The 12,142-nt window shown below is 44.2% G+C and overlaps 1 protein-coding gene across 1 annotated transcript in view; it reads left to right on the top strand.

The window, feature by feature from the left end:
* The first annotated feature begins 2,499 nt into the window (after positions 1-2,499).
* Ugcg (UDP-glucose ceramide glucosyltransferase) overlaps positions 2,500-12,142 on the top strand; it is a 32,727-nt gene continuing 23,084 nt past the window's right edge. Inside the window, exon 1 of the mRNA XM_048419934.3 lies at positions 2,500-2,942. Coding sequence (XP_048275891.2) covers positions 2,845-2,942 — 98 coding nt within the window. The 5' untranslated portion in view covers positions 2,500-2,844. The remainder of the gene's footprint in view (positions 2,943-12,142) is intronic.

Raw genomic sequence — 12,142 nt, 5'->3', positions numbered from 1 at the left:
AACAAAAAACAAAACAAAACAAAAAAAGGACACATTTAATAAACAAAACAAAAACACATTTAGCTATTTGAATACATTCAGTACATAGGTTTATATAATACATTATATAGCATATGTACAGTCACTATTTTTAGAAGACTTTAGAGTAGCCTTAAATCCGGCATTCCCACACACCGCACTGCCCCTCTCTCTCCAGGACTTCTCTAAATCTCACACTAGAGTGACACATTTATTACAGCCAATGAAGCAACACATCCTTATCACCCAAAGTCTACACTTAATAGTAGCATCCACTCTTGCCATACTTTCCGGCCTATTGTTAGTATATGCCATATTTCATCACAGGACCATACAGAATAATTGGCAATCACTGGCATCTTTTGTTTTTACTTTGCCATCCTCAGAGTATCAATGTTGAAATCACGCAGTATGTTGACAGCACCGGCTGCTCTTCCAAAGGACCTGCGTGGCACCTACTTGGCTGTTCACAAACATCTGTAACTTCAGTTCTGGGGGTCAGATGGGGGACCAGACGCCCTCTTCTGTCCTCCATGGGCACAGCATGAAAGAGTAGCAAGTGCTCTTAACAGCTGAGCTGTCTTTCCAGCCCCTAGGGCTGTTGTTCCACAGCCAGATTTGAGCAGACTAAATTTAACCAAGATGAAGTGCAACATAGTTGATCTTTATTGGGCTTTACTACACAATTACACCAATTTTCTTTGGCTTTTCTGTGTTGCCCACAGTACACTATGGAATCCTTTGTTGTAAGGGTTCAGGAAAGATTTGGGAAAATGAAAAAATGCAACAAAATGCACGAATTGAGGAATTCATGTCATTGACCACGTCCAAGGGTGTACTAACAGCACGCAATATTGTTTTTGTATATGACTAACACGCACATTTTACTTTTTAATGGTTTATTTTTATTTTATGTGCATTGATGTTTTGCCTGCATGTATATCTGTGTGAGGGTGTCAGACCCCTGGAACTGAAGCTAGACAGTTGTGAGCTGCCATGTGGGTGCTGGGAATTGAAACCAGGTCCTCTGGAAGAGCAGCCAGTGCTCTTAACCGCTGAGCTGTATCTCCAGTCCCCATAACAAGCACATTTTAAGAAAAAACAAACCTGGCCTATTATTTTATTTGTAAGATGTCATTGAATGTGAGATGCATTTCCATTTTGGAATTTTGAAACTGCTTTAATAATTCTTTAAAAGTGGGTCTTAGAAGTGATTAATCACAAGTGTGGCATTAAAAACCCGTGCTACTGTTTCCATGTACGGATTCCACCCTACTGTAATTATCGACAAGTAACTCTCAACAATGCGAAATTAGTTTTTAAGCGTGATTCTTTCTCACTGATTTTACACCAGTAGAACAAATGACAGAACAAACGACACTGCAAACCTTAAATTCCTGTAGTTGTAGTTTATCATGTAAGTCATAGATTGAGGCTGCCCAATTATTATTAACTACAATCAATAGCAAAAACAAACATCTTCAAACTGAATCAATTACAAAATCCCTCGAAGGAGGTCGTGGATTATTTTTTTGTAAAAAAAATAACTGGAATAATAAACAGTTTAAACACAGAACAATAGTTAGCAAAATGAATCCTGTATCTAGGCTGAAGAAACAAATGGAAACATTTACTACCAGCCTCTCCCAGGACTTGTTTAAAATCAGAAAATTAGAAGACCGTTTTGTTTTTCCACCGCAGGGGTTCTCTGAATTTGCCCCGTCTAGCACGTGTGTGCTCAAGTGCAGGTAATCCTCCTGCCTCAGTCCCTGAAGTAATTGAGCTACATACACGCTCCCCACACAGTGCCCAGCCTTTATTTCCCCCATTTCAGTAACGTGCCCGCGTGTAATTAAACGTTTAAGCACTAGCAACATTTTTAACAGTTTTAAAAAAAATGTAACATAATTTAACCCAACATGTCCAAAATCTATCATTCCAGCAAATAACACAAGATTTATGAATGAGATGGTTTGTGGGCATCTGCGGTGTACTGGCAACACTAACAGCCCAGCCCTGCTTGAACTAGCTACATTTCCATAACTCTCTTGGCTACATCATAGCCAAGTTACACTCAGCTGCCCTAGTGGACGTACAATCTTGGGCGATTCCAGCATCCAGCATCCAGGGATTCCAATTCTGAGTCTGGGGATTCCTTAAATAACACAGACTCTTGGCTCCTCCGGATTTGGCCAAGACAAAGTGTAGAGGCGGCGCGCGCTGCTTAGAGACGGTGCAGGGGGCGCACGGAGATTGAACCCGCGCGCGCGGGCGGCGGCAGCGGTTGGCGGCTGTCGGGCGACGAGCACGCGGGGGCAGCTCCGCCCGTGGGCGCGCGGGCGGGCGGGCACCTAGGGGCGAGGGCACCGCCCCGGGGGGGCGGGCAGCGGACTCCGGAGGGCGGGGCGGGGCGGGCCGCACCGTGCCGGGACTCGGGCGCCGGCAGCGGGTACGGAGCAGAACGCAAAGTCGCAGCGAGCGAGCGGGTCGGCGGCGGCGGCGGCAGTCGGAAGGGTCAGGACCACGGGAGCCCGAGCGCGCGGCAACGGCCGCCTGGAGCGCGCAGAGCGATTAGCGCTGCGCCCGCAGCACCCCCCAGCGCGCGCACGCTGAGGAGCGCGCGGTGCCGAGCGCGCGCCGAGCGGCCGGGGGCGCGCAGGCCCTGCCCGCCCCTTCCGTCCGCACGCCCGCCGCCCCGCCGGCCCTTCCTCTCCCACCTTCCACTCGCGGCCCGCGCCCCCCACCCGGCGGCCCCCGCGTCCTCCTCCCGCGGCAGCGCTGTCCGCGGCGGCCGGAGCGGGCCGGGCCGGGCCAGCGGGCCGGGGGATGGCGCTGCTGGACCTGGCCCAGGAGGGAATGGCCTTGTTCGGCTTCGTGCTCTTCGTGGTGCTGTGGCTGATGCATTTCATGTCCATCATCTACACGTGAGTCGGAGGGTCGGGGCCTCGGGGACCAGCTGTGCTGGCAGGCGTGTGCGTCGTGGAGGCTCGCGGGCTCCGGGGGTAGAGAAAGCTGATCCTCAAACGGTCCCCCCATTGATCTCCTTGGGGAGGTGCGGCGCGGGGTCCTGGAGAGGGAATAGCGCTGTTGTCGCGACCGGGCTCCTGGGTTGCAGGCGACTGCAGAGCCAGCCCTGGGAAAGGCGCCTGCTTCTGTGTCTGGTGGATGGTTGCCTGCTCGGTCTGATTGTGTGGGTAATTCGTGTGATTTTTTTCCCCATCTGGGCCAGGATGTATGGTGTATTGTGGGCTTTCCCCCTCCCTCCGTGCGGGCCACGTCTCTGTTATGGTGATGGTCCTTAACACTCTTCCGGGAGCTGTTTTTCACCACCGGGAGACTTCCCTGTGGGTTTTCTCCTTCCTGGAAGAGCTGTGTGCTTACATAGGTGTGGAGCACCTGCCCGCTTTGAAAAACGTCAGTCTCCGAGCCTGTGTACAGTCCTGTCAGGGTGGCGTTTCAATATGATTTTCCTTTCTTCTTTTCCTTTTTCATTTTTTCCAATTCTTCATTTATTGGCTTGTTTGGAGTTGTATCCTTTCTCCCTCCACACAGAAAATTTTATTTGACAAGTACTTACCGAGGCCTACTAGATACCACCTAGCATTGGGCTGGGGACACAGATGAGAGCAGGACCAAACTCCTGCCCTCGGGAAGCTTACATTCTAGAAGAATGAAACATGGTAAAAATCCAAATAAGGTTATTTATTCCCTGTACAGTTTAGGAATAGAACAGAACAGGGTGAATGGCTGGAGAGAGACATGATATAGGTGGCTAGTTTTGATCCTTCAGTAAAATGTCTTTAAAATGAAGTCTGTGTAAATAAACGAAATACATGTGTAGAGATGAACTCATTTGGCGTTTTAGTCCCTTGTGTGTGTGTGGGGGGGTAGATTTTTACCACCAAATAGAATGGGATAGAATAGGATGTTAGGGAATTACTTTTAATTGCTTTTTTCCACTGTAGAAAAGATATGCTTTTCTCCATCCGGTACGCCATTTCTTGATACTGAGAAAGATGACACTTGTACAAGATAAACTAGCAGGCTTTTAATTTTTCTTTGAAAGTGAAAGAAAACATACTTCAGTCGGTATGGCATTGCTGACTTTAGAATTTTTAAGTTGTATTCATTATAACTACATGGGCTCTTTAAAAAAATAGCAACTATTTAAGGAATTTAGTACAAAAAGAATTAAAGAAGATAAGTTATAACTATACTGAAATATTATTCTGTTAACCTTCTGTGCCTACCTTCCCAATTATATTTAATAGGCAGAGGGGGGAAAGAGGAGACCACGTCACGACTCTTGTTCTATAGCCTGCTTTAAAGTCTCACCTACTTAATAAATGATTTTTGACAAGCAGTACAGACCACTGTTGTAGGTGCTAGAAGCAAGCACGAAGAACCAGACACACCAGACTGCTGCTCACAGGGGGGGGGGGGGGGTTGGCCTAAAAAGTCACTTGCCTATTGTTTTTTCTGTATCAACAACTGTGTGAGCTCTTTCCATGTTTCAGGCATTTTAGATTCTGAGCTATTAATATTTATTTGTCGTTCTTGGTAGGCAGTTCAGTTGATTCCAGTTTACTAAGCAGCATTTTAATGATTTTATTTGGATTTCTTAACTTTTTCCTGCATGTTGGGCAAGTAAGTGCTTTATCCCTGAGATACGTTACTAGTCCCTGGGATGAATTCTTATCCATATGTTTCTTTAGTTCACATTTCAGAGGGAGGAAGTATTGGACTAAAAATGGTCCATCTTTTCATCTTGGATACAATGTTGCCTTATAAGCAGTGTGCTAGCTGATCATAGTCCTGGCCCTGTTGGATGAGGGGTTATCGTCTATTTCTGCCTCCCTTATTCTTCATCATTTCTTTTGTTTTGATTTTCATCCATTTAGTTACTGGTTCCACTGAGTAGCTTTTCAGATATTTATGTGCTAGTTTCATAAATTATGTCAGTCATAAATTATGTGGCCATACTCTTTTGCCTGTACTGCAGTCTGTTGCCAAGTTCATCTGTTTAATGTGATGGTAACTCCTGTGTTCATCCGTCTGTCACATGCTGTAATTTTCCCCAGTCTATTTTCTTGTCTCTCAACTTGAGACTGGGGTGTTAAGTGGACAGGTCTTCTGTTTTATTTTTCCTTTCATCGTCTGCATTCCCAGTTATATGTTAGTCATATATGTTAGTCTGCTTTCTTCTAATGTTGTGAATTTTCTTTTGATTTTTTTCACCTTTTACACTTTGATTCTCTCAGCATTTTTTATTTGTTGTACACTGAGACCTGGAACCCTAATTTTAGTTTCACTTAAATATATACCCAACTTGTTCCCAGGTTATTAATCAAGAGGTCTGATTATTCCTTTGTTTAGAAAAAATAACAGCTTTTTTCATAGACTAAATTCTTTGCACTTTGGTTCTAGTGCCGGTTCATGGTCCCATTGTTTTTTGTGTTTTTTGTTTTTTGTACAAGATCTATTCTGCTTTAATTAGTGCAGTTTTGTTAGCTGGTGAGATAGCCAGCCCTTTTATTCTTTTGCAGACTTTCTTGACTTTTATAAATACATTTCTTATTTAGTGATGAATTTTAAGATCTTGTTTCAGAGTCTTTAATTTGTTAGTTAAAATATTAAATTTATAGCTCGACTTAAAGTAAACCCTTTTACCGAACCTTCTGGAACCCTGCCCCCTCCAGTCTGGGCACACAGTAAGCATCGCACTTCCTGAACGTTAGCATGATCGATGTATCCGCTCTTTCAAAGAGCCAGCCAGAGTGTGTTTGCCCCTAGCCTTCAAAATTTTTGTGTTTCATTATTTATTTATTTTTGTGACTAATGTGTTATAAACAGATTTTCTCAAAATAATCTGACTTTTTTGTTTGTTTTTGGGATAGGGTCTCACTGGGTGGTTCAGGCTGTCCCAGTACTCATTAAGTAGACTAGGCTGACCTTGCACTCACAGAGATCCACCTGCCTCTGCCAGAGTGACGGGTGAAAGGCCTGTGCCAACCACGCCCAGCTATAATTTTACAGTTTTGAACATGGTATAAATAAACATTTAGCTTCCTTGAAGTAAAAAGACTTTGTAATTTTTAAAAAAAAAAAAACTACTCCAGGACATTACCTTTAGATTTTTAGAGAGAGAGAGAGAGAGAGAGAGAGAGAGAGAGAGAGAGAGAGAGAGAGAATGAATATGAGTATGTGTGTATGAGTGTATGACATGGGTTTGGAGATGTGATGACAGCTGCAAGAGTTTGGTTCTTTCTGCCATGTGGGGGCTGGGATCAAACTCAGGTTATCAGGCCTGGTGACAAGCACCTTTACCTGCTGAGCCATATCTCCTACCAACTCCCTAGTACTCCCCCCCCCACCTTTTTTTTTCTGATAAGAACATGTTCTGGGGTTGGGTGTGGTGACATACATGGAAGTAGATGTCTAAATTCAAAGCCAACCTGGTGTTGATGGTGGGTTCCAGGAGAGACAGCCAAAGTTATATGATGGAGAGACCCTGTCTCAAAACAAACCAAATTCCTAAACAGAAATGCGCAGATTAAACAAAGGAAACATAACATAATTAATTTATAACAGGTTTCATTTGCTAACTACAGGCCTTGTAAAAGCTCTTTTGAAATAGATAAGTGAATATAAAGCAAATAGGCAGAATAGTTACCTGGGCACACACCTGTCCTCTCAGCAGGAGGACTGTGCAGTGAAGCCTAGCCTGAGGTAGACTGTGAGACCCTGTCTCACAAAAACTAACGCAAGTAAGCAGCAGAAGAATTTGGATATAAATTCACACACTCTCTTTCTGTTGTTGTTTGCTTGGCTGGTTTTTACTAAGTATCTTTTTGTGATCTGGTTCGACCATCATTTCCCACTTTTTTGTATGTATGTTTTCATTATAAATAAATAAATAAGAAAGATACTTCCCAATTTGATAGGAATTGTTTTCCAGAAGAGAACAAAATATTTTTTGTTTTTTTTCTTGCCCTTTCCTTACTGTGTAAGTAAAATCGCAGTTGAGTCTCAGCATTTTAACAAAGTTAAGAACTATGAAAATAATATTTTGACTAAAACAGTGTGCAGAATGGGGACCTAGTTATTTATTTGTTGATTTAGGTTTTCCTATGTTGCTCTGGCTATCCTGGAACTTCCTCTTTAGACCAGGCTGGCCTTCTTCTGATTCCCCCAAGTGCTGGGACTAAAGCCACCACCACCTGGCTTTTTTGGAGGGAGAAAACTATCTTTATTTTAATGAAAGGACATGTTTTCTGAATGAATATTCTGCTTTATCCTTTCTGTCCTTTTAAGTATGACAAAAATGAATTAGCATATGTTGGTGCGCCCTCTCCTCACCTCAAAAACTTGTACTTGCAGCTGGTTGTCTTGCAGCCCCCAGGTTTCTAAACACTGGCACAGCCCTTGTATCAGGTGTCAGGTCAGCATGAGGGTGGGCTCCCAACTGTTAAAGGTGCATGCAGAACACTGATATTGCACTGAAAATGTAAGGAAGACTATTAGATACAGTGTATCAATGGCACACTGAATCTGTTCTATTGTATCTTACAGTCAGATAAAAGTTCTGGCCTGCATTTTAAACAGTGTTGCTGACGTCTGATTCACACATTGACTAGCTCTTTGGTGAAGTTACTTGTTTTGATTTCACAAGTCTTACAATTCTCATACCCTTATTCCCCCTGCCCCCTACCAAATAAAGACTAGTTGTCTATCAAATACAAACAGGTGTTTCCCATGTTAAGAATCTGTCTCTACTCACGGATATCTCTGCCACCCGCTTCGTTCCTCTTCAACTTTAATACCAAACTGAGGCACAGTCATTTCGTAGTATTATTTTAGGTGGCAGATACTTTTATGGGAAGGGTCTTATTCCCAAGATTTTGATTTTCTAAAAATAGCAGGTGATTATAGTCTCAAGCAGTCAGTGCAGGCTAAGTGCTCTTTATGGGTTATTTTGTTTTTCCTCTTTGTCAGAGTGAGTTTGGTTTCCTAGTTGGGAACTGAGATGAAAGCATACAAAAGTCTGAAAGCAGTTGTTTTCTTCTGAAGCGGAGCCATCCTTTTTGATGATTGATGTATCTCTCATCCATTCTTGCTCTCTCTTCCCCATTGTCCCTTCTCCTCTAAAGAATACCTTTCCCCTCTGTGTATAGTGCTCTAATGATTGACATTAGATTTTCCTGTTTTTGTTAATTGTAAGTGCCAGCCTAGCTTGGAAATGCTGCCTTTTAAAAAAGACTTACCTACTTTAATTTTATGGATCTGAGTGTCTATCACTGGTACCCACAGAGGCCAGAAAGAAGGAACTGGATTTACAGTCTTGTAACATGAGCCTCTGTGTAGGTGCTGGGAGCTGAACCCAGGTCCTCTACAGGAACAGTAAGACGACTGCTGAGCCATCTCTCCAAACTCAGAAGTACTTCTTGCTGTTTTCGAGACAAGGTTTCTCTGTGTAGCCCTGACTGTCCTGGAACTTGCTCTGTAGACCAGGCTGGCCTCCAGCTCAGATAGATCTGTCTGCTTCTGCCTCCCGAGTACTGGTATTAAAGGCGTGTACCACCACCGCCTGGCTCATGTGATGGTTCTAAATAGCAAAATAAAAATTCTAATTCAGTTTTACTACTCACTGCTGGTTCTCGTGATTGCTTGTTGTTTCCCCACACACTGACTCTGATGGAAACGTTGCTGCTCTGCAGTGTCTCTAGAGTTTGGCTCCCTTTCTGCTTCATCGTTTCATATTGTCACCTTGTCATCACTCTGCCGTCTAGGGTCCCGAGCTGTAGCTCTTGCCAGGACTCCCCACTGCCTTCAGGTAGGCTTCTTACATGTCCCACAATTCATTGGGGACATAGCCCCGCCCCTTTTCTTCAACAGCCTCTGATTATTGGCATTCCTGTGAGTGCACAGTACTGTCTTCAAGATTATCACCTCTTCCTCTTTTCTCCTCTTTTTTAAAAACATCTTGTTTTTCTCTAATTTTTGCATAACTACTTCTTTCTTTAGACTTTGGTTTTGTAAGGGGCTTGGAGTGGGACTTCTTGTGTCTTTCTGTGGTTTGGGGGAATTACCCATTTAAGTAGAAATAGAAAATGATTTCCCCATTTCATGTGTGCATTGTAAGTTATTGAGGAGGGTACAGAAGTTTTGAGATGTTGACTTATTTACCACTGTACCCACAGGATCCACTAAACATTAAATTACTACTTGTTGAATGAATGATCTTTGAGTTTTTCTAATAGCAGTACTGGATGTGTGTATGTGTGTGTTAATATATTCATTATTTCAGTCTCTGTTGGTAATTGTGCTTTGAGGCAAATGGTCAGAATTTTTGATGCTTTTAGTGGACATAGATTTTAATGAAATTGGACCAAGTAAAATCATGTTCTCACTATGTCTAAGCCAGTAGCAGCAGGTGAAATAGAACAGATTCATGTCAATCTGTTTACATCAGTCTGTGTTCAATTTTCCCTCAAACGGTTTTCCTGAGGGACCAGTCTTGCTAAAAATAATCTTTACATTCATGTCTGTCCTTTGGGGAATGTAGAGCCCAGAACTAGCCAGGGTTGACTCAGAAATGTTCCCAATCTCTCCATCCACAGCGTTTCCTTCCAAACACAGGGTAGTTTAAAGGTTAGGGGCTGCTTTGAATGGGAGTTATGTAGGAATAGGGACCGTTCATTGCGTGCTCAAGAGAGCTATGTGTTTTTGAGCATCATCTGGTGGCTCCTTCTTCTGTGAGCCACCTTTTCCTGGTTGCTCTCAGCAAAATACCTACTGTTTTCCATGGACCAGAGTTAATTGAAGGCTCACTAGAGAGTTAGTGAGGTGGGTTGTTTCTGTTTGTTTGTGAGTCTGTTGTTGAGATCTGCTGGCTTCCTGTGGTGCTATGACTCCTTTATATTCCGCGATATGTGAGTCCATTGTCCAGTGGGGACAGTTTATGCTGTCCTGTATGGTTAGATAACGCCTGATTATTTCTTTCTCGTGGAAGCCTTACGTCAGCAAAGTCACAGTTGCACGAAGAAGGTAGACTGGAGGCGCTGAAGCCCATCTAGATGCCCATCTTTAAATGATAAGCTCTCTGTGCGGCAATAACATGAGTCACAACCCAGCCCATACTGATCATAAACAGCCTTCCGGAGCCCAAGTATAAGTGGCAGTGATAGAGGCCCCTAGTCACTGGGGATAGCTGTGATGGGCATGCTGATCCCACACTCAGCCTGATTTGATGTGCAATATTAGCAGTCATGGTGTGGAGCACAGGAGAGAAGTTTCTGGCGTGGAGCAGTTGGTTTATTGGAACCGCACAGCAGAACTTGTAAAATGAAACAAAGGAAGAGCACAGCCTGGGGCTATGGAGCAAGTGACCTTTGCCCTCGCAGACTGTATGCTCTTGGAAGCCCTAGGCAAAGTCCTGGAGCCTCACCCCGATTTAAGATTACTGCCAGCTGGGGTGGGGGGGATCAGCCCTGCCCTCTGCAGCTAAGCCCAAACAAAACTGAAAGTTGGGGGACTGTCAAGCCTGAGCTTTGGGCGGGTGAGCCTGAAAGATGGGAAGGCTGAAACAAGGGGTTAAGCCATGGAAACCATAGCACCATTGTAGAGCTTGATATTAGGAGGAAGCGGACATGGAGCCTCACACAGTCGGGGCTCATCAAGTCAAAGCATGGCAGCATCCAGCAGAATCCCTGAGTGTCTTCCTATGGCTCCTGAATAGATGTGTTTAGCTCAGTGGAGAAGGTGGGACTCCAAACCCTTTTCTCCTTTTGCCCGTGGCTTGCTGCTCATAATGTTCGGACTTTACGTGAGTCTCAGCATCTTAATGGTGCCTCCACCTTCACTGTCCCTTTAGCTCACAGAGCCAGCCTTGAACACCTCTCTGGGACCTGACTTGACAGTGGCCTTTGAAGAGTAAAACCAAACCCACAGCCTAACTCTATAATAGGGTCATTCACTTTGTACTCATTAACTCGTTATATTCCTGAAGTTGTAATAAAAGCTGACTTCTGAGTGTGCAATGAATGTCTTTGTTAACAGGGGAGATACTTGACTAGAATAAAAAAATATTGTTAAGAAGCTGGGGATGGGGGTGGCATGTACCTTTAATCCCAGCACTCATGAGGTAGAGGAGATGGATCTCTGTGAGTTCAAGGCCAGCCTGGTCTACAGAACTAGTTCCGGGACAGCCAGGGCTACACAGAGAAACCCTGTCTCCGTAAAACAAAACAAAAACAAACAAGAATATTGTTAAAAATCCCAATTACAGCTCATGCTGCCACTAAGTGAGATCTAGTGTTCCAGGTATTAAACTAGGTCGCAGAGAGGGCTCTCACCTCGAACAGCCTGGAAGTCTGTGGGGTAGCCTCTACCCTGGGGACTACTAGACTGTGTATAGAGTTTCTGCCTATATCCTTCACGGACATTATATCCTGCCTGGGTCTCAGCTTGGCTCCTTCCTCACCTTCCATGGTCAAGTGAAGGGGCTTCTTGTGGTTGGGGACCAACATGCTGAGGCAGGTTTGAAGGATGGCACACAGTCGGGGCTCTGCAGAGCCTCTGCCTGCTGGAGAACCCATCTGTCTTTGAAAGGAGAGCTCGGCTTAAGCCCTGCAAGCCAAAGGGCACCAGCAGTTCTTCATTAACTCACAATAACGTGCTATGTATAATGTTTCTTATTCTCATCTTTGTGTTAATACTTTTGGATGGCCATAAAGCATTTGTTCATTGCAGTGCTGAGAACTGAACCCAGGGCCTCACATGTGCTGGGCAAATGCACTACCTACCCCTGAGCTATGCCCCCCCTCAAACTTTAGATATTTCCTAAATATTTGATATAATTCTTTTCACTTTAAACATTACATCAGCCTATGTATTGGCTTTCCTTCTGTTTGTTTAGGCTCTTGATGTCCTTTAACTTGGGAACCTACTACCATAACCTCCAGAGTGTTGGAATTTCAGGCACATGCCTCTTTGCTTGACTCTTGGGTAGGATTAAGCTAAGTCTTAGGTGTGTTCTAGACCATATTTCCCTTACTCTGTTCTCATCGCGTGATCATGGTCTCTCTACACACATGCGCATACATACATACATACATACACACCT

This window comes from Myodes glareolus, chromosome 16, assembly GCF_982192425.1.
Source record: "Myodes glareolus chromosome 16, mMyoGla1.1, whole genome shotgun sequence".
Lineage (NCBI taxonomy): Eukaryota > Metazoa > Chordata > Mammalia > Rodentia > Cricetidae > Myodes > Myodes glareolus.
Note: the sequence above shows the minus strand (reverse complement) of the source record. Positions and strands in the feature narration are given on the sequence as shown.